At 32.7% G+C, this 23,842-nt stretch overlaps 1 protein-coding gene across 8 annotated transcripts in view; it reads right to left on the bottom strand.

Annotated features, from left to right (window-relative positions):
* The window catches only part of EPHA5 (EPH receptor A5), a 344,576-nt gene that overhangs the window by 48,866 nt on the left and 271,868 nt on the right, over positions 1-23,842 (bottom strand). For 6 of the 8 annotated variants that reach the window (XM_019468625.2, XM_019468628.2, XM_019468666.2 and 3 more), the window contains one exon: positions 7,719-7,784. The exons of the other annotated variants lie outside the window; for them this stretch is intronic. In XM_019468625.2, coding sequence (XP_019324170.2) covers positions 7,719-7,784 — 66 coding nt within the window. The remainder of the gene's footprint in view (positions 1-7,718; positions 7,785-23,842) is intronic. 8 annotated transcript variants of the gene reach the window in all.

The raw sequence follows: 23,842 nt of genomic DNA, 5'->3' as shown, positions 1-23,842 counted from the left end.
CAACTGACAAAAATGAAAATATTTAAATTACTTTTAGTGAAATTCTAAGGAAGTGAATTTATTCTTCATAAGCTCCATAACAAAATTGAATTTATTAAAAACAAAATTTCCATTTATTTCTACATAAAAAATATACAGCCAAAATGGCAGACTGACAAAATATTTTCATTACAAAGTTGGTTGAAAACTACGTGATGTAAATGAAGTGTTCAATCAACACATACAAACGAGGACTCTTCCTTGTTTATATATTCTACGTTATTTCTTAAATATGTCTCTATTTTGATGGAAAAATAAAACCTATTTTATTCTATATCATTTCCTAGTGCATAATTACATATGTATTTTGCAAAGTAGATAACACAACCCATCTTTGTGTCATTTTTGAAAGAAAAATACAATTATTTTTGTTTTATCATGTTGAAGAACTGGCAATTTACTAATAAAATACAGCTAGTGAAATCTGAAGAAATTTGAAGTAATAACTTAATAGATATGCTGTTCTCAGGTGAGGAAAAATACACAATGGGGATGTGGTGGCTTTTCAAATTTTACTCATAACACTTAGATAGCTGCATTAGTCATCCAAGAGTCCTTAAGACATCTTGAATCAACTTACTGCAGTGAAATGGAGAGAAAAAAAAATACATAAAATCATACTAAAATTACATTTTGTGTGAAATTTATTTTAATGCATTGTTCATAATTTTTCTAGATACTGTGTTATTCTTTCAATCTTTAATTCATGTGTCTCTAGAGAGAAGTTACTGTTACTTTTGAAAATCAATGTTCTAAATAAAATTGTGTAAAATCATCCTGAGATTTATGTTATTTAAATAATACTGACAAAAAAACTTTGTTAGAAGAATTCTAAAGAGACCTGAAAAGTATACAAGTTGTTTCAGTTTACTTTAGAAAACAAACATCCAGTCTACCTTCTACTCTCCTACCTTCAAAAGAAAAAAAAAGAAAAGAGCTTTCAAACCTGTATCGTCAAATAGTCTTTATCATTAAATAAGCCTCATGGATGTTTAAATTGCATGCAGGTTCCTCATATGAAAATGGAAATAAAACCTTGGATCTCATCTAAAAAAGGGATTTGGGAATACCTTGGTGAGGACTGGTTAACATTTTAATACCTAGGGTGAGAGTCAGGAGGGCAATAGAAAGGAGTTATTTTTGACTACGGGCATCTCTGGAGCTCTATAACATATACGGCTGCATGTCACATTAACATATAAAATTAAGTTCTGGAACCCCCCAAAGCATCATTAAAACAAGCCTCAACAAGATACAGCAAGTAAAAGTGCAGCTGGCAGATACTGGCACCAAGCAGCGGCTCAGCCTCACTAACAAAGCATTGCAGGATGCCTGTTCATTCAGCATCATCATCTGTACCTGCTCCAGATGCAGAATTTTAACCCATCAGACAAACAGTCAATAAATATGCCATTCTGTACATAAATTATGCCTCCTACCTTCTGGAACTGATTTTTTTTTTTTTTCTGAGTGGAAAAGAAACCGTTTCTTCATTTTGCTCCATATCACAATTTTAATGAGCTTTGATATCATTGTACTAAAAATATCTTTAGTGTTTCTAGTTAGAGGAATCATTTTCTAGTCATTTATACTTATTTTCTCCTAGAGAACAATACCGTCTTACTGTTTAGTAGTAGAGGTGGGCATGAGAAATCATATTAAATGTAGGTGTAATTCATAATCATTAATTAATATTTATTAAAAAGTCCTAGCGAGACAGTTAATAGGTAAATATAACAATGACTTTATAGGTCATTTAGAAATCAGTCTATTTTCTCCCATACTTACCCTAAGAATTTGGGTAATGCATCCTTGATGATGTTAATTCTGATCTTAAAAATTTGGCCCCAACCATGACATCTAAATTTGGATATCTGAGATTTCCATAATATATGAAAGAGTAAGCAATAATCTTTATGTATGTATGTATGTATGTGCCAATGAGTAATTTGGTTCTTGGATGGAAATTAAGAATTTGATAATAAATTAGAGGTATGAATATCAAGCCCTCCTGAGTCCCAAGCAATGCAGAGAATCAGTAATTTATTAAATGGCACCCTTATGGCCAATGAGGAAAGATGAGTGAATGCAAGAGCCAAGGGAGATCATAAATCCTTGCTCAACTATAGCTTCCACAGAATCAGAGTTTTCCATTACTTTTGCCTACAGATAAACACTGAAAAATCACTTTTTTTTTCCCCACTGAATTCTAAATTAGGTGGGGAGGGGTGCAATGATGGGAGAATAAATAGTTCTGCAGTTTGATTTCTTTAAAAGAGTGAGCATATGCAGTCCCTAGCTCAGAAACGGAAACTCTGATCTTGTTCCTCTATTTTCCAGATTAAGAAATGCTTTACCTATATTTTAAAGGAAAAATATTCTTAAGGCAACAAATTGTAGCATACACAGAGGCAGTATGTTTTGCTTATGGAAAATAAAATCTCCTTGTAATTTAAATCTCTTTAAAAACTGCATTTCTCGGGGCGCCTGGGTGGCTCAGTCGGTTAAGTGGCCCACTTCGGCTCAGGTCATGATCTCACGGTCCGTGAGTTCGAGCCCCGTGTCGGGCTCTGTGCTGACAGCTCAGAGCCTGGAGCCTGTTTCAGATTCTGTCTCCCTCTCTTTGACCCTCCCCCGTTCATGCTCTGTCTCTCTCTGTCTCAAAAATAAATAAATAAACGTTAAAAAAATTAAAAAAATAAAAATAAAAACTGCATTTCTCCATATATGCACACTTTCTTATTCATACATAATAGTGACCTCAACCACCATGTAATGTGTAAGACTTTTATTGCTGGAATCTTAAAAAGCATAAGTTACATATCTTGAGGAAATAGTCTGACTTTTTCACTTCAGGATTCTCTCCAACTGAACAAAAGTAGTTTTAATAAAAGCTCAGCTAATTCAGCCTCATAAAATAAAGAGGCATATAAACATGTTTATTAATATATCTAATGAATAATGGAAATAGGTTAGGTTTTGTTTTTGGGGACAACATTCTTCAATAAGAATGTGAATTGAAAATGTAGTGAAATGCGACTTTGGATATTTAGGCTCTATTGCTAGCAGGATCTTGACTCTCATTCATATAGTTCACATTGGTGTATTAGAGTACTGTGATTTTTGAGTTCCTTAAAGATAGATCAGTTATACAAACAATGCAAGTGATCCATTATTGTTTACTGAAAATGCTCACACATACTTTTCGAGAGACAAGGTACTCAGTTGAAAATCACACTTTCCTTGGGATTTGGGAATGGAATGATGATACCACACAAAACAAGGACCTAGCTTGCGAGGTCCCATCTCACATTCTATCAAGATACTAACCACTCTGTGATTAAAGTCAGTATGAGACACTAACTTATTTCTTATTTTATGCTTTACATACCATTTGTAATTTCTACATTTTAAAAGACAAAGAAAAAAGAATACCTTGGAAATTACACATTCCAAAAGGGTATAGTACCTATGAATTTGTAAACTCTTCGTGAAGGAACTCTTGAAATCATTTTAGAATTAGCAATACGAAGACTTGTACAATTTCAAACACCTCAAAAAACTCAAAGACGAATTACAGACTTTTCAATATTGAGTTGAATTTTAATTGACTTAGAATTTTGATATAAAAACGCATTTCATAAAGTATGACATGTGAAGATTGTCTTCCTGTTTTCAGTAAATTTTGTTCTAATGTGAGAGTAAGTAATATCTCTTAATTTTTAAACTATTTCATGGGTATGACCACTGAATTTCTCAATTAGAGTAGGTCCACTGAGTAACCCCTATTGTCTGTGGTTCTACAAGTATTATAAAAAGGGATTTTGGAACAGTTCAGAGTTGTGTTTTACATAGGAAGCCTTCAAATGGAATTGGAGATATATATATATATATATATATATATATATATATATATATATATAGTAAGCAAGACTCGCATCTGCCTTCTATGAGCACTTTAAATGAGGGTCTAGAATTAGAAGACATAATTTTGTTTTCTGTCTCTTTCTTAAATCTATAAAATGGGATAGTATTTCCACATTCCTCCCTGGCAGAAATGTTGTGAAGAGGAATGAAATAATCTCTGTTGCACGTATATGAAAATAAAAATTTGTTTACTTCAAATTTTAAGAAACTTTCACCTAATATAGAGAAAGAAAAATAGTTTATTGAAACATTAAGACAATGTTCCAATGTAATTTTGTGATCTTTTTGGTCAGAGAAATTTGTTTTGGTTTTGGTTTTGGTCTTAATCTCTGCATTATGAGAGAAGCTAAAGTTTTCGCCTCATATCTCTGATTAATAATATTTAAGAAACTCTTTAAAAATGACACTGATATCCTAAAAAAAGCACAGGATAGGTAAATGAACATTTAATGCTTTGTTTTCGGAATATAAAACTCCATTTCTCTTGCCACATGAACACTTCAGAAAAAATAGTAAGTGGTATACGAAAACACTTGAAAAGCATGAAAATTAATGAATGAAGAAAATAGTGTAGCATATGTTTGAATTTAAGAAACACAAGAAAAGGCTATTTTGGGACCATGAGATCTTTCAGATGGACTTAAAAAAATATTATGCTATAAACATATTTTGCTGTTTGTAAACATAAACACAAATGAATATTAAGGGATAAATTATAATACTATTCTAGAAATTACATACATTAACATCTTACTTGCACTAAAAAACAATTTATTCAACATTGGGTATTTGTAAAAATAGATTTTTTTTGAGAAGTAAAATAATAGAATCTCAAACCAGCTGTGATGGCATATAGTCAAAGATCAAAGCTAAAAATGTAGGCAATATTGGGCATGGTGTAACTAAAATTTAGGCATCAGGTTTCATTCAGAAATATCACAGAAATATCTTCTATCAGTGGGTAGAGAAATATTACAGAAATATCTTCTATCATTGGATAGATTTAAGTCAATGAAGAAAGAGTATTTGGAATATTAACATTATTATATATCTGTACAGATTTCATAACAAGTGGGCAAGTAGAGTGATGAAGAATACTTTGAGATCAAAGGTGGCAACATCGAATTACCAATATCATCTTATAAATGACACATCATGTATTTGAAATACATTTGGTTTTCTAATGGAAGATAGAGCAAAGCTCAGAACTCTGGAGCATTGAGGAAGTTTTAATATAGTTGAACTGTAGAACCAAAGACCTAAATCAATGTCTTCAAAATTATGCTTCTCAGATCCTGAGATTTCCATAAGGTATATCAAGGTACCTTTAAAAGCCAGTAAATTTACAGTGGGCAATTTTAATGTATATGCGTTGCATTATATTAAGGTCAAAACCAACCACACATGAGTGGTCTTTCCAGGAATGAAAAACAGTGACATTCCAATATCCCCAAATGTCTAACAACCTTTGTTCTGTAATTGTAAATATGTCTATTCACAAATGATGATGATAGAGACTTTCCTTTGAAAATTTTTATGTGGTAATTGACTTATACTGATATGATTATACATATGAAATTAGGCGATAAGATTTCAGTCAAGATTTTTCAGTATTTTACTGACTCTACTAGGAAAATTATTCTTCTCAGCCTTTAATTTCCATTATAAAAGATTGTTTTCTCATCAATGCTTTAATCTAAACAAATACTATGTTTAACTGAAACTACTTAGTGACTTAAAATTCAATTATAAAATGGAGTTTCAGAAAGCTGTTTAACAATAAACATATTTGAAGCTTCCATTCTTTCCCAGTAGTAATTTTGGACAACTCTCTTACAGTCTAATTATATAAGATAAATTATGTTTGTTTCTTTGCTTTATTTTGTTTCATTTCACTAAGAATGCATTAAAAACATTCTGGATCTTTCATATATTTTTCCACAAAAACTGTTGGTATTTTATTAAGTATCTAAGCATATTTGTGGCTAAATCATTCATTCATTCATTCATTCATTCATTCAGTGTACGCACACATACATACACACATAAATATACATACACACACAAATCCCTCACTGCCTCCACAACTGCTAGCATTATTTGAAAAAAAATATTAGAAAAATGACTGTGTTATCTTAGGGTTTTTTGTGAAGGAAGCATTCTGCCTTTCCACTTTTCCTTAAATCAAGCATTTAAGATCTAGCTAAAGTTTGTTTTTGCCAATACTTCTAAGTCATGTCTTCATGAATGTTCATACTCTCATTATCTTTGAGATTTACTTCAAGGTAGGCCTGGATTTTGATCTTTTTTTCCAAGATGTAAAATCTGCCTATTCTGCATCAATGATGATTTATCTTTTATGACAATTCTACTTAAGACTCAAGTAGCTTGAACAATTCAGCAACCATTTTTGTTTGTTTGTTTTAGCTTTTCATACAGCAGTTTAAAAAAAATCACAGTGTAAAGCCATATTTATGTTATACTTTAGCCATTGCCAGATTTCAGGAATTTGTGGTTTGTCATCAAAGCCCCATGCTCATAAAAGAATTTGTGGAGTAAATGAAATCATGTGGAATAAATCTCTGCTTTCACATTAACCTCAAAATTTTCCTTCAAATACACAATTTTCAAAAGGTTGAGAAAAAGATCTCTGATTTTTGGCAACCTGCTTGTAACTTTCTCCTGTTCTCAGAAGATCACTGATATCCACTCCACCATTTCTCACATGTACACACGCATGCATACATATTCACACCAGTTTTTGTAATCAACAAAAATTAATTTACACCTAGAGAATACAAGTTACAATTTACAGTACCCCAAGGAAGCCCTATACTTCTCTAAAATGCATTTCAGAATATCTTTTCCCAGCAAGTTTTACCTACAGATAAGAGCTCAATACAGTAGTACAGCGATGTAGAATCTTTAATCTGGGAAGAAATTATCTACATTATTTCACTTTTAACATGATAGCACACTATTGTTCAGGAGTCCCTCTAAATCTGTGAATAGAGCTCTCTGATATTTTAGCCTAGCCTATAGTTTTATAGCTATAACCCAGATATATATTTAGGATTTGCATTTGTAAGTAATTAAGACTAGCCCTTTGGACCCTGATCTCCAATATGTGCATATTTTTTACTTCACCAGTATCAAATTAGAAATATCACTTCAAATATCTGAAATTATTCACACTTAAAATATTGAAAAAACATTTAAAATTACATGTGGTTCTGTTCTCCAATGCCACATATATCCACAATGATTACCAAAAAAAAAAAAAAAAAAAAATTCCAACTAAGTTATGGTCATTCCATGGTTCTTAGAGAGAAATGGTGATTTGAAATAGCATTTCGTCAAGAGGTAGCATTCCATTTCCATATATGATATGATTTTCATCTTAATGGAACAACAAACACACAAACATGTTAAATGTGAAACAGATGCTACGATCTACAATCTTACAGCTTCTGGTTTAAATCAGGACCACAGTAAAAGCTTTGGAAGAGAAGTATGAATGCTTGAGATAAGGATGATGTGCTCTATGTATATTTTATTGACAATTATCCCTTGTGAAATCACTTAAGATTCCCCTTTGGAAATTGGTTTCCATCTACTCTCCTTTTAGGCATACCTGGTGCACTAACTGTTAAAATGTACACAAATGGAGGGAAAAAAAAAAAAGGAATGCTGACAATAATACATAGAGGTGGGACATTACATAGGAGTGAAAGCGGGAGGGGAACACTAACCATATTAGGCTTGGATGGGCAACAGCGCACAGGGAAGAAGCCCTTCCACAGCCACATTCGCAGCAACTGAAAAGCAAACAAGAGAGCCCAAGATAAGGAAGAGATCCCACTCCCTCAGTATAGCATAAAGACACTATGAATTTAGACAGGTGTCAGCTTTGCTTTTCAAAAGCAAAATCCCTAAATGCATTACAATGAAACTTCTTCCACAATGCCTTTCAAATTAAAAAGCATTTTATGGATTTAAGAAATACAGAGCTATATTAAATAGTTATTTTTATTTTTCTTAAAATGCTTATTCAGTATGAAATATAATGAGCCAATGTATTTGATTATGCAATTAATATAGACATACAAATAAAAATGTAAGCCCACTTAAATATATCTTTCCTCAGGAATTCCTACAAAATTTATATTCAGAAGACATGCTAAATTGTCCTTTAAATACATGTTTGCATAGAACCTATAAATTTAGGAGGGAGAGTAATGTCCTGCCCATTTGACCCACTGATTTCTTATGCCAGTGGCATTATTTATTACAGCTTATCGAGATGTTATGCTTACATGACTTCTCCAATCACCTATGGAAGGCTACCAATTTAAATTTACATATTCAGGTTTAAAAAATGCATCTCCAAATATATATTTGTAGAGCTATTGCTATATTAAAAAAAGCAAACTACATATAATACATGCACTTTTCTGGATACTGCAACATTCAAGATTCTTTCAAATTTTTCACATATTCATAAAAAATCCAGAAAATACCAAGTAAATTATTTTATAAAATGCACTTTGTTGTTAGAAACCACATAAACTGATCACAGGATATAACATAGAATTTATTTAGTGCTTCAATGCATTCATTTGTCTATATATTTTATGAATAGCATTCATAGTGATTTCAAGAGAACTGAGAAATGAGCTCAGCAATGATACCATAAACCAGCAGGCCAAGGGTTTTTTTTCTAAAATCTGTCTGTTTTGAACTTTAATTACTTGAAATGTATCTACTCTATTTTATAACAAATAAAGAGAAGAAAATAAAATATAAACATACAACAAATTTGGAAATGCTAACAAAGGTAGGCAAATATTTCCAAATTAAATTTCAATGGGTCTTTTTCAAAGGAAAAGTAGGCAATGTTTTATATATATATTTTTTTCTTTTTTTTTTTCGGAAAACTGATGATGTTTTAATTTTTAGGACTAGTAATTGTCTGGAAATTTGACTGTCACTAAAGTGAAATCCTAGTAAATAAAAATGGTTCCTGTGACATTTACTTCCTATTTGACTATTTATTGTAATACATTTTTTAAAATATGCCAAAACTTATTTCACTGTGGAGATAATGAAATACAAAGTTACAGGATATCAAAATACTGAAATACTTAAAGATTAGGTAAAATATCTGTGAAATACTTTGGCAGATCTTGATATATTTCTTTGTAATTCCATTTATTTCATAAATATCTTAAACACTGATCTCTTCTATAAATTAATTTTCCTAATGTTTCTTTTTATATTAGCACTCAGATTATGGGTTGATAAACTACAGCCCATGAACCAAAACTAGCCCCCCACTTATTTTTGTAAATGCAGTGTTGTTAGAACACTGCCACACTCTACTTGTTATTTGTGGCTTGTTTAGTGTTGTTCTGACATAGTTGAGTAGTTATGATGGAGAATGTACGGTCTGCAAAGGCTAAAACACTTACTATCTGTCCTTAAAGAATGTTTGACTTCTTTTCTTAGACTATCAGTTTCCTAAGATGAGGATGATTCTTTAATCGTTTTATTTCTTCACAGTTTAAACGAAATGAATGACATCCGCAAGTAGTCAGTGCTTTACTGTAACTGATATTAACAATGGCACAATTATTTAAATTTACTGATAGCTATGAATGTGGAAAGTTTGCATGTATGTGTTAATTTCAAACAACACATTTTCAACTCCATCAGTAATAAATAATAATTGTTGACAAATGTATCTATTTTTCAGTGATTAATAAAAAAGGATGATGTCATCTCCTAATAAAGTACAAACATACTTCTAGTTCAGGGTACACTGTTTATAAACTCATGTAGAATTGTGTTTAGGAAGGTGATAACTTCACTGTGGTCGGCCATTACCTATTAGGATTTCATAGTCAGCCAGTGTTCTGAGACTCCAAAAACACACGAATGATTCTAAAAATAATATTTTTTCAGTCCTCTTAATTTGAAAATTATAATAAGATTTTTTTCTTATAGTTTAATACATACACACACATACACACACATACACATGCAATTCGCAGTAACGCCAAATCCACGAAGAACTTAAACCACCATACTTAGCACTAAGATTTTAAAGTTTTAATAAACTTTAATCAAAAATATGAAATCATGTAAAATCAAACACTTGTGCTACTGCTTTTATCTGAGTCATTGCTTTAGATTTGCACTGATAGTGTCTTTGACTTGTTTTAAGTGGCATAAATAAATTACCTTGGACAAGTTAGTTAACCTCTTTGTGTTTCAGTTGACAGCTATAAAATAGAAATAATAATGGATCCTATCTCAAAGGTTTTTTAAAAATGAAGTGAGAATACATAAATTCACTTAGATCAATATCTGGCATATCATGCATTTTGGGAGAAGAGTGGTAGCTTATTCCTCTTAGTAATATCATACTTAGAGTGATAAACTAGATACTTATTATCTCAGATGAATTAGCTTTTTGATGATCCATATAATATCATCATACTAAGTATTTCCATTTACAATGTAACTAAATAGCTAATTATATTCAGACCGATTCATATAAATACAAAATGGTCAATGTAATTTTTTTTGGAAAAACTCAGTTCTACAAAATATATTTTGTAAGGATTTAGTGATCACAGCACCCTATGTATTATTCTGTTATCAAGAAGATTAAAACTGAAGTTCCTTTTCTATGAATATCTAAAGCAGTATAGCCACCCCCTCCCCCAAGTAAATGTTTTAAAATAAAGTCTGAGGATGCTGTCACAGTAACACCTCAGCACCAGATGGTATATGTGTTCTTTCCTTAATCAATACATACTTGAAGTACAGGTTGAAAATGCTTACAAGCCTCAGAGATAATTTAGAAATAGAAACCAAAATGTGCTAGAAATAGCAGCCAATCTAATTTATGTGAGCTATGGTTCAACACAGCACATCTGCATTCTCATCAGTTTTTAGCACCTGGAAGTCTGTAAGTAACGGCACGCAGCTATAACAAGTTTTATCCAAGTTTAAAATAGTTTAGCTCTCCCAGGCTTATAATGAAAAACTGCTGGTCTTTGTTTTAACAAGATATTTCGATTTGTCCTTCGGAAGATTAAAATATGATAACAGAAGCTCTCCAGACCCAAAAAAGATTCAAATGAAATTACTTTAGCCAGGACTTACACAGAGTTGATCAATACATGCACGAAGTGTGTCAGTGTAAGTAAGATAACCTCCCTCCTACCAAAGCAAGGTGATTATAACTCTAGGGAAGAAATTCTCAAAGATACTAGATCAGAGAACCAAGACTACAGGCTATGGATAAATGATTTAAATTCTTAAACAAGAGATCATACAAACAGAAAAGAAGAACACTAAGATCTTAATAGATGAATGAGAGAAAAGCAGGAAGAGTAATTTCACAAAACAGGTACTTTAATCAGGTAACAAATATTTTCAGTTTACTGATTAAAAAAAAACTTAAAAAAGGTAAGAAAACCAAAAGGTTCTGTAGTTTCCCCATTTATAAATAACTTATGTTCTTTTTTTAGAATTTATTTTTTTGTTTATTTAATTTTGAGAGAGAGAGACAGAGTGCAAGCAGGGGAAGGACAGAGAGAAATAGACAGAATCAGAAGCAGGCTCCAGGCTCTGAGCCATCAGCACAGAGCCTGATGTGGGACTCAAACTCACAGACTGGAAGGTCATGACCTGAGCCCAAGTCGAATGCCTAACCAGCTGAGCCACCCAGCCACCCCTGTGGTTTCCCCATTTAAAATAAAACAACAACAACAGATGGTACTCAGTGGTAGAGAAAACAGAGTGGCGCTTAGGCCACCCTGAAAAGTGAATCAATCCTTTAGGAAACAATCCTCCAAAACCTATCAAAGAGCAAGACACCACTGTATAGCAAAAGAATGAAGATTATGGCGTTTGTAGTCAAACTAGGGGCAGTCCTGGATGTATCCATTACTATATGTATAGTCTGGGTAAACCAGGCATTGATGTAAATGAGATAATAGTGGAGACTCTAAGACAAGGCAGTTTTGAAGAATGAGTTTCATAATCCAGTGTGAGGCTCTTCACATTGTCCCAGATTCAAAGTGACAGCTTTGAAGTTTTAAAACTGACAATATTATAATAATCTGGTCCTGGGGCAAAGAATGAGGTACAGAAAATATACATGAGTCTGGGTATATTAAAGGAACTAAATAGCTAATGAATATTTTGAAATAAACAAATTATATTTGTGGAATCTATGATGTGATGAAAATCAATAAGGTATATATAATATTTAATTAGTGTGTAGAGAAATAAAATGGCAACAAGTATTTTTTTAAGAGCTATTGTTGGATTGTTAAATTAATTAGCATTATGGGGTGATTTTAATTTTCTCTGCAGTTTTTGGGGGTTATTTCATTTTATAATTTTAAGAAAATGATACAAATTATTTAAACAATTCCAATTATGATGTTTATCACAATATGCTGTCATTTACACTCTATCAGTTTTTAAATGATGAAAATAATTTAGATGTGTAACAAATATTTAAAACAGAAGAGCTGAGGAAATTGTTCACTGATAGTTAACATTGACAATGTTAATTGTCTTCCAGATTTAAAAAAAAATCTTGTAATGCTGTATCTTTTGCATCTGTGTCTTAATTCCCTGCCCTCTTTTAAGACTTAGTACTGATTTCCGGTTGAAGCCAGGCTAAAACTCTGCAGAAATCTTTTGCAAAAACTGAGCGAGGGATAAAAAGCATAATTATAATGTATGTGGCTCCCAAACTCTACTCTTCATTCTCCATGCTTCTGGCACAAAGGCATAAAATTATTCCACCCTGAAAAGAAGGTAATGCAAAATGGTTATAAAGAACTTTTTTTTAAATTTATTTTTTTCTAAATTGTGATTTTGAGTTACTCTGAGGGGAACACCACATCTAATACATATGTTGGGATTTATGTGTGCAATTCAATCACTATTTCCAAGTCGTAGTCTAGACAAATTAGAAAAAGATATAGTTATATGCCGTAATTTTTCAATCTTTTTTCTAGTTCTCTGCTTTATTCTCATTCTAGAGCTTCTTATCCCCCAGCAACGGTTACAGGTGCCTCCCTATTATCCCCTGGGATGCTTTACTAACAATAGTCCTGCCTAAGTACAAGTCCCTGGTAGATGGGTTTAAAACATTAGTGGGGAAAAAAATAAGAGAAACATCAGTGTATCTCTTAGTCTTACCTAATCAAGTTCCAAGCATTCTCATATCTTTCTGTGAAATAATAAGAAACATATATAGTATCTGCTTCTCAGTTTCTGACACAGAATTCCTAAAATCCTTGTATATAGGGGTACTAAGAGAATCTTTTGTTCTAACATTTATCTTCGACCCCAGGTCCTGGCACAGAGCTCCTAAAACTCTTGTAATTTCCTAAGTGATAAGAGCACTAGGAGCATTTCTCATTCTATATTTGGTCTTTGACCTTGTTTCTTAACACAAAGCTCTTAAATCTCTAGGAATTTCCTGGGTGATAAAAATTTCTTTTGTACTAATGAAGTGGCTCTTGGTGGTTTCCTAGATGGAGGCTGGTCACCAGAAACACCTAGGTCATGATTAGAAGTATGGAATTTTCAGGGACACCTGGGTGGCTCAGTTGGTTAAGCATCTGACTCTTGATTGCTCAGATCATGATCTGACAGTTTTGAGATAAAGCTCCACACTGGGCTCTGTGCCTGCTTGGAGCCTGGTTCAGATTCTCTCTCTCTCTTTCTCTCTCTCTCTCTTTCTCTCTCTCTCCCTTCTCTCTCTCTCTCTCTCTCTCTCTCTCTCTCTCTCTCTCTCTCTCTCCACCCCTCTCTGATGCTCACACACAGGTGCTTTCTCTCTCTCTCAAAAAAAAATTAAAAATAGTTAGAAGTATGGAATTTTCAGTTACACCCCTCACTCTCCAGAGAGGGGAAAAGGGCTAGAAAAGGAGTTAGTGATCAATCATGCCTACATCATGAAGCCTCCATAGAAATCCCAAGTCCAGAGTCCAGGGAGCTTCTCATTTGCTGAACACATCCATGTACTAGGAGGGTGATTTACCTCAACTCCATGGGCTAGAAGCTTTTGCACTTGGGACTCTTCCAGACCTTGTCCTATGTTTCTCTTCAACTGGCTACTCATCTTAAAACTTAAAAGTTGTTGTGGAGAACCCTGCTATAACCTTTCTTTCTTTCTCCACAAATAGCCTGTTACCAGGTTAAAAAAAAATCTGATCAATTAATTCACAATAAATTACATACCTCACTTAAAATGCCTCCATATGGGTCAAGCCCTTACTGTAGCAAAATATAGCAAATTCTGTTCCAAAGTATTAAAGGATAGGTGCCATAACATTACTCAATGACCCAAACTCTACTATTAGTCAATTAGTCAAAGACACGTATAAAATAGAGATAAAATCATATAAGTGACTAAGGTAAAGTTTACATAATTATACATACTTCAAAGATTCATAAAATAAAGACAAATCCCCAAACTCTACCAATCTAAGTGTGCCATATGCAGCCATCCCGCAAGGATAAAAGTCACAAAAGCAAACAAACAAAAACCTACTGACTTTAACTTTGGAATCAGGAACTCTTTTTATTTCTTACTCTGAAAATGACTATTAGGACCTAGAAGGAAAGCATGATGTGAGTTATCTTTAGACAACATTTCAATTGATCTATTTTCCCAAGGTATATTTTAATGAAGATTTCTATATTTCTTTTAATCATTCTCATAGGCCAAATATCATTACAAAACAGGTTCTTTTTCCATGAATGCCACAGGTAAAGCCACTGATGCAACTAGAAAATGTTATTGAACATGTTAGATTCAGTCTGCTTATTCCAGGATATATTTAGGAAATCAAAATGAATTTTACCAAATATTAACCACCTTTGTAAATTTTTTTGCTGCAGTAGTGGACACAATAATTCTCCTTATTAGCAAACATTTACTAACAATCTATGTGCTGTGCTTTAAGAATAAGAAATTATATAAAAACAAGTTTGAAACCACATTGTGCAATAATTCTATACCTAGCCACAGATTAGAGCAACAGATGATATTTAAACCAACTAACAAACAAAAACCAATGCCCAGGCCTCACCCTAGAACAATTAAGTCAAAATATTGTAGCTTGGTTGTGGGACCCAGGTATCATTATTTTTCAAAAGCTGTCAGTGGATTCTAAATTTCCTCCAGATTGACACCGCTGATCCAATAGGTGCTCAATAAATACTTCTTGAATTGAATGTTGTGTCTTATAATAGTCTTAGGGGAATTTGCCTAATGAATACAAAAGGAAAGGTTATTAATTAGCATATTAATGGTCTGCTGTTAATAAAAACTTCTGAAGTGTCTAGAGGTGCCTAAAAACAATTTGTTCTCTGGTAAGTACTTTAAATAATTCTCCAGAAATCTGTAACCATACAACCATGTAAACCATGAAGACTGGTTTGTTAAGTAACTGTAAATTACATTGTATTCTCTACCTTTTTAAACCACAAGTTTTTTTTCCTAACATTTATCCTTACACGGTTAATTGCTAAGTTTAATGTTTAACGACAGATTCTTTTGAACTTCTATATTTCTATATTAGCTACTTGGATTAAAGTGTAGTCATAATATCTCAAAAATAGCAACACTATAAAATTATCTGTATTCAGCTTCTCTAATTCTCCCTTGTGTCTATTGGACCACAGACTTACATATAGTTATATGAAAGCAAACTCAGTTTTGCCACAGATTTGTCAGAAGAGCTTTCAAGAAGTGGATATCTTGATATAAAAGATTTTCTTTGAACTGTTACTGAACTGGAGTAAACCAGAACCACATCTATATTTATTTACATAATTTTACATGTTACATAGACATATATATCATATTTGTATAAAAGAAAGCTCATGCCTTTAATGAAGCAGGAAGAACGGAGATCAGGATAGGGAGGGTCACAGGTAGAGGCTGTGAAGGCCTTGTAGATGTCTAGGGAGTCACAGTAAACTGAACACGCTATGTGCATTCATTCTTATACACCTTCCTTAATGCTCACTATCAACAAACTCAAAATTCCTCTTCATCCTTCAGGTCCAGCTTAAATTTACCATTTCTGTAACAATACTTCTGTATTCATCAAGGAGAAAATAACCATACCCTCTATTTATTCTTGTACCAATTGTTAAAAATACAATACTAACTGTTACATTCAAATGACATGTGTGACTATTCAACTGCCCATGCTATGAAAGTAGGAAGCATATCAAAGACTCAAATCCCATTAAAAAAGCAAACCCTACAGGTCACCAAGGTCAGACAAATCTACTTTGGTGAGCCATAACAAAAAGAGGTTACAGGATCTATCAAGTACTTATGCAAAAGGCTGCTCTGGTGCAATATTTTGAACAGAAAAATCACATTTCACCTTTTGATACATCGCTTAAATGTTTTTATATTACTCAAATTTGAAGATTAGATGTCCCTACTATATTGTTATACACTTACGTGTATACATTTATATATGACATATGTATTTACATATACATGAAAATATGTAGAAATATATACATATATACATATATATATATGTATATATGTAAGCTATAATTTAGATATGGTCAATAAAACACTAATGTCTTTTTACTATATTTGGACTACATACTTTTATCACCTATCTGTGATGTTTTGGTTTTAATTTTGAAGCCGGTATCCATCTTGTCAGCTCTTGTCAGATGGAAAAATGTACATTATAAATCATATCACCCTAGGCATGGCCCAAATGGCTAAAGAACATGTAGGCTGAGGCCCAAGGGAAAGGAATGCTTGCTTATTATTCAAAGAAAGTGTAGGATAAGTAGTTAATCAGCACTATCCTAAAGATAGATATAGATAATGATATATATAATGATAATGATATATATAATGATATATAATGATATATATAATGATATATAACATATAATGATATATAATATATAATATATAATATATAATATATAATATATAATATATAATATATAATATATAACATATAACATATAATATATAACATATAATATATAATATATAATGAAGTCTCTAACAGGAAGAATAAAGATTTTCTTTCTTTCTTTTTCTTTCTGTCTTCCTTTCTTTCTTTTTCTTCCTTTTCTTTCTTTTCTTTCTTTGATTTCAAGTCTCTTGATATGGAAAAGACCTCTGGCAAGCAGAAGTGGTGCCAGAAGACCTGTTAACATGACCTCCTGGGCTTCTGGTAAATGGTGTCCACCTTTTCGAAAGACCCCTGCCCCAAATTTTGCCCCTAAAATCCTCACTTGCAAGCCATCAGGGAGTGTGAGACTTTTGAGGACAAGCTTCCTATTCTCCTATGTAGTACCACACCAATAAATCACCTATCTTTTTTCACTGCAGAAGCTTGGTGTCAGTCTTTATTGGCTTGCTGTGCATTTGATAGACAAACTCTCGATCAGTCCAGTTATAATCTGCTGAAAACTCATCAAGTGGCAAATAGGAAATAGAACCTGGTATGCATTGCATAGGTAGGGGACAAACTATAAACTTTGATCTGACCTCAAAAATCGGCAAATGGGTAGGGAAAGGAAAAGTTTGATATTAAGAACCACTAAAAATGCAAAAAAAAAAATTTTTTTTTCACCTTTGTCTCAATTTCAATCCCCCCTCTTTTTTTTTTCTTTCCTCTATCCCTGTTTTCTGGCATTGGAAAGACATATCATTTCTTAACTTGCCTGATAAAACAAAATTCTTCTTAAACAATTTCTATCCTCTCACTGCAAAATTACATGGTTTCTTTCATTAACCTATAAAATTCAAAGTGTTACTGATTTTAAATAGTTATTTATCTGATCACTTACTAAAAGCAATTCACAGTATATTCATGGCTGCACTCCTTAAATTTTTCACTCCTTTTTAATTTTTCTTCATTATTGAACACTCATCTTATAAAAAGACCTGTACTACTATTTAGTGAAATGTGTGAGAGACTGAATGTACAAAGGGACAATGGCTAGACCAAAAAAAAAAAAAAAAAAAACAAAAAAAAAACCAGAACTCTGATGCCAGACCTGCAGCAACCAGTCTAGGAAGCCAAACCACAAGCTCTGTAGCAACCGACCTGAGTGATCAATTAGTCAGACTTTATCAATAAATGCCAGCTTCACTAATTTTTGTCCATTCTAAGTAGAAGACACCAAACATGCCCCCACAAGCAATCCCACAGGATGTTCCGCTTCTAGTTAGCCCACCTCCAGCTATCCCATGCCAATAGCCTCCAATCAGGGAAAAACTGAAGCCTTCCCTTCTCTTCATTTTAAAGCTTTACACTCCACTGCCTGCCGTTGGGTTTCTGCCAGATGCAAGTGATGGTGGCTGATCCCCTTGCTATAGCAACTTCTTAATAAATAGCCTTTGCTTGTTCTCATTTGGGTGTTTTTGTTTATTTCCACAGATGAGATAACTTTACTAGTTCAATACAGGAAAATTGCATAGATTTATCCTCACAATCAACTGGCATCTTAGTTCTGTTCTGGCACAATAATAATGTTGATACACAAAATACTGAATCATGTTGCTTTCTCCTACAGGATGATGCCGTCACTGGGCAAACATCAATTACCTCCATTTATAGAAGCTGAAAGATACTGTGAGCTCCTTCCACTGAGCTTTTCCCTCCCAGTCATTTCATTATTGAAACAGGTCTATCTGTAAAGCCTCTTTGAGAAGAGTATATGACTCTTATGACTAACCTGCTTGTGCTTAGCTACTTTAGGTTTTAATTTATTTTGAGAGAAGTAGAGAGGAAAAACTAAGAACGGATAAGGTTGCAAAAAAGTGATGCTAATTTTGCCAGCTTAAAAAAATATTTTAAGCATAGTAACATTTGTTTTAAACAGCCATTTGTCTTAATGTAGAATAATATCAATTAAAAATGAGTGGGTCAAAAAAGAAGATATTAATCAAAGAAATAAGCCACTATGTAAGTTCTGACCTACTTAACTCCCTCCATTATGGCTGTTGAATATTTTTTCAGAGTTGAATCATTTATAGCAGCATTAAATTTATAAGGTAGAGGAGTTAGAAGGACTAATGTTTAAATTTAATTATTTCACACTCAAATAATTAAAGTAATTGTGGAAGTATACTCAAATTATCAAAATATAAGAACTGTGTTTATTTTGTGATAAACATGAGAACTGAATTAATTATGAGATTGATTTAACAAGAAACTAAGTGTTCATTTTCACATCAAACTATTCAAATTCCATGTAAGCACATTTTGTTTTCTATTCATACGGGTCAGTAACATTGAAATCATATATTACAGAAGTTGCCATAAGTTTTAAAACTTGAATATGGGCATGCCAGGGTGACTCATTCGGTTAAGCCTCTGACTCTGATTTCAGCTCAGGTCATGATGTCACAGTTCATGAGATCAAGCCCATAGCAGGCTCTGAGGTGACAGCACAGAGGCTGCTTAGGATTCTCTCCCTCTCTCTTTGCCTCTCCTGCTTGCACAGGCTATCTGTGTTTCTCTGAAAATAATTAAACATTTAAAAAGTTTTCAAAAAAATTGAATATAATGGTAATAAATGCTAACTATTTTAATGTACACATATATATAACAATGGTCAATTATGATTGCAATTGTTTTTTATACATATAATTGTATATCAATGTATGGACCCATAAGAGTACTTATATAAAATACTTGTAATTATGACTATCTGTGATTTCCCAACAGTTATTTGCTAGACCAAACAATGAAACACATTTTAAAATTATATTTAAACTAACATGATCCTGGACCAAATTAGATTAGAATGTTTTGCTAGCCCAGAGGCAGTATAGATAAAAGAATATCTATATAGACACTTACTTAGTATATACTACAGGTGAAGACCTGAAACAATTTTGGGAGAGAGTGATAAACAGTTCTTATACTCACATAAATTTGTAGAAAATATCAATTTAGATTCCCCCAAAGGTACAATTAACAACTGTATCACATGCAAAACAAATGTTACTAAAAAGTAAACAAATCTTGACACTTCTAATGATGTGTCTTTAGTATACAAAGAACTAAGATTCCACTAGTCCAAGTGGGTAAAGAGTATGCATATTTAATTTATAAAACATGTAATAAAATAACTAATGAGTACAGTTATTGCATATATATTAATAAGCCTATTAAATTTCAAAAATAAAAAAAGAAATGCAATTAAAAATACAGAATATTTTTCTTCTATTAAATTAACAGACTGGCTAGTTTGTGACCCATTAGGTAGTGTCATACACTGTTGGGGGAATGGTAATTCGTGCAATGATTTACAATTTGTCATTTGTCATTTGATACATTTGTCAATTTGTATCAACAATCTTAAAAATATTCGTATTCACTATCCTTACATTGAATTATACAAATATGTTCTAAGGACATTAAAGATTGAAATATTAACCCCTCTCCCTCATAACAATGACAACAGAAGAAAAGAAACAAACAAAACCAAAGGGACAGCATATGGGAAAAGTTAGACATTAGAATATAAAAGACTTCCTAAATTTGCTTTTAAAATTTACACAGGAAAACTTTATATGATGATGTTACATCAAAGAAAAACAGAAAATAAAATTACAAATTATGAACTCAACTATATATATGTAAAGATCTTAAGTATGTAGGGCCAAACATGAATATTGATTGCCTCTGGTGGATAAATATGATTAATTTTCTTCCTGCATTTTGTCTTGCATATTTTATATAATTTTTAATCAGAAAATTAAGAAATGCAAGCATAAATAAAATACCAACTAGTAAGAAATTAGGACAATCATTGTAACCATGCCAACTAACTAACACACAGTGTAAAAAGTAGACTGAAATGTATAGAAAAGGCTGGCTGCAAGAGATCTTGGTAAGGTCAAAAAAATCAGGACGTTCATGTAAGGAAATGGCCATTAATCTAAAGTCAAAGATATGTTGGAGCATTGCTAAAGCAGCACAGCAATTCACATATTTGAGGTCTAAGGAATTATACAGTGGGTGAGCAGATGGAAGGAAGCAAGATTGACAGTGATAGTCACTTCAGGACGTATGATGTACTGAGACGATCCCCTGATAGACTTCCAAATCAGGTTATTTAGGAGTCCCCTTAGAGTGGAGTGTTTTCAAAGGGTTGGAGACATAGCAACTGGTTCCAGTCACCCTGGCTTTGGGAACTGATGGAAACAAAGGGCCAAACTACACAGGTTCCAACCAGAGAGATGAGATGTTCAGAAGGACCTTCCATTTCAATTTCTGGAATGCACATTTACAAGCCTCAGAACTTGGGCAGAAAAATATTAGGTGGTAAAATAGACATCTATTTGGAATTCAAAATGCCAGAGGGGAGGAGGGTTGGGGATGATGAAATAGATGCAGGAGATTAAAAGGTACAAACATCCAGTTATAAAGTAAATGTCATGGGGACAAAAAGCACAGCATAAAAAATGTAGTCAATAATATTGTAATAGATTTGTATGGTGACAGATGATAACTAGATTTACCAGGGTGGACATTTCATACTGCATATAATTGTTGAAACACTATGTCCTGCACCTGAAACCAGTATAATATTGCATGTCAATTATACTTCAATTAAAAAAAATAAGTAATAAATAAAAACTAATACGCCATTGGTTAACATCCAGCAACCATAAGGTTTAAATTAATTTTCAAATGATGAAAAAATACAAACATTTGGAGTGAAAATGATCTATAATGACTGTTTTATAAAACTATAAAAAAAAAAGTAGCTATTTTCCTATTGGAGCTGGAGAGTATGTACTAGCACTGGTTTGAAATGATTAATTATAGTTTTTTCAGATTCCAAGAAAGGCTGGGTTTATCTTGGCCATGACATTCCAAATGGCTAGAGAAGAGGTAAATCTAGCAGACCACAACATGTACACATGAAAGAGCTGGAATAGGACTAGATCAGAAAGAGTCAGATATTGACATCAAAATAAATCATCAAGAGGTCCTCATGTACTAGAAAACATCATACAAATGTAAAATTCTGGTTTATCATATATTTGTCTCATCAAAATTTATGTATAATCAAAGTTCAACATTACTTATCATGTACATATTAAATTCATGCTGATTTGATGATAACTTGTTAGATTTTTACACCATCTTTTTCACGATGGGACAGAAATTAGGCATTTTGGGTGGCTCAATTTCACCTTAAAATTTTCCTGAGGATGATTGGACCTGTAGATTGGCTTTTTCCTGGTAATTATACTTGTAGAAAATTAAGAAAACCAGAATAATTCTACAGATTTAATATCTAGACTGTTAAAATATTTATGCTGAACTTGGTATCCTTAAAAAAGTAGCATGTGTTACTGGCATATATGATGTCACAAACAACTTTAGCAGTGAGGATTTATAGTAAGATTCTAGTGTATCTAAGAAAAATAATATCAACAGAAAATATTTCACTTAATTTTATATTTCTACATATTTTTAAACATGTTTGTTTAAATATTTGCTCTGTGATTGGATGTTCTGTTTACTTTATATTCTTTTGTGTACTATTTCTCCATATCTGTGCCAGATATCTCTCTGTACGAACTAGTGAAAGTATCAATCAAAGTATTAAATGATTAAAGTAATGAACAAGCAAAATTACATGACTTCAATTGAAACTCAGATTCGTTTTTTTTTAAACGTGGGCACTATTTATATATCACCTATGGGTATAATCAGTTTAAACCAATGCCTAGCACATATCTTTCAGGAAAATCAATGAAATAGGCATAGAAGTGTCCAAGTGGCACTAGGGCCACTCAATGCCAGAGGTATGGAGAGCTCTTGGAGGTGGAGAAGAGGGGCTTGTGAGATTCGAGAGAATTTTTGAATCCTATGAAAGCTTCAGCCTGGAGAGACACTGAAGAGGAATTATAATGTTGGTGTAAGAACATCCTAAGAACACCTAAAAAACAGACAGTCTTTCCTTCACTAAACACCACAAAGAGGTCCCACTTTCCCCACTTGGTATCTTGTCTTTCAAGATGGAAGTGGCAGTGTGAAGAGCAGGCAAACAGCAAGCAAGCAAACAAACAAACAACCTACAATAAACTTCGACCATCTTTCTGGCCTTTGGATCTACCTTGGCTCAAGAGAACTCAACAATGACCAGGATAGAGATGTGGAACCCAATGCCAGACCATAAGAATGGGAAGAAAAGATAACGGGTCATTTAAAAAAAAAAAAAACAAAACAAATAAAACAGGGATTTAAAGAACAAAAGCCCCAAATTATCATTACAATTCACCGATGTTATGCAGTATTGATGGCTTCAAAAGAGCAGAGTAATGCCCGTAGACTATTCAGAGCAAATGCCTGCCGAAGACCCACCACAGGGGAGTATGCCAGTTTTCTGTGAGATTAAAAAGTCAGGGGAGTAGGAAATAATGAGAAGCAAGGAGTGAGCGATAGTAAAAAGAATTTTGGTAAGCAAAATAATTAGGATATAATATGTTTTGTAGCACTAAAACTACCACAGACATCAGATATATTTGAAGTCAATTCCTCTACATGGCACAATAAAGAATGCAGCTGTTTGAAATTGAGTTGCTAATCCATTAGAAACATTTCTTTCTTTGCAGGTTTATGAAAGTTTTTAAAAAGAGCACAGATCTTAAACAAATGGGGTTTTTAGCTGGAGTTTAAAATCATTTGGAGCATTTTACTGTTATTTGCTTCATTTTTCAGCAATGGATATATTCCTAGACATGGCTCAGGAAATTAACGGGGTTTTGTTGAATAGATGGGCTACCCTTTGGCATAGCGTAGTG

This window comes from Panthera pardus, unplaced genomic scaffold (genome assembly GCF_024362965.1).
Source record: "Panthera pardus isolate Hobbes unplaced genomic scaffold, ASM2436296v1 HiC_scaffold_13, whole genome shotgun sequence".
Taxonomy (NCBI): domain Eukaryota; kingdom Metazoa; phylum Chordata; class Mammalia; order Carnivora; family Felidae; genus Panthera; species Panthera pardus.
Note: the sequence above shows the minus strand (reverse complement) of the source record. Positions and strands in the feature narration are given on the sequence as shown.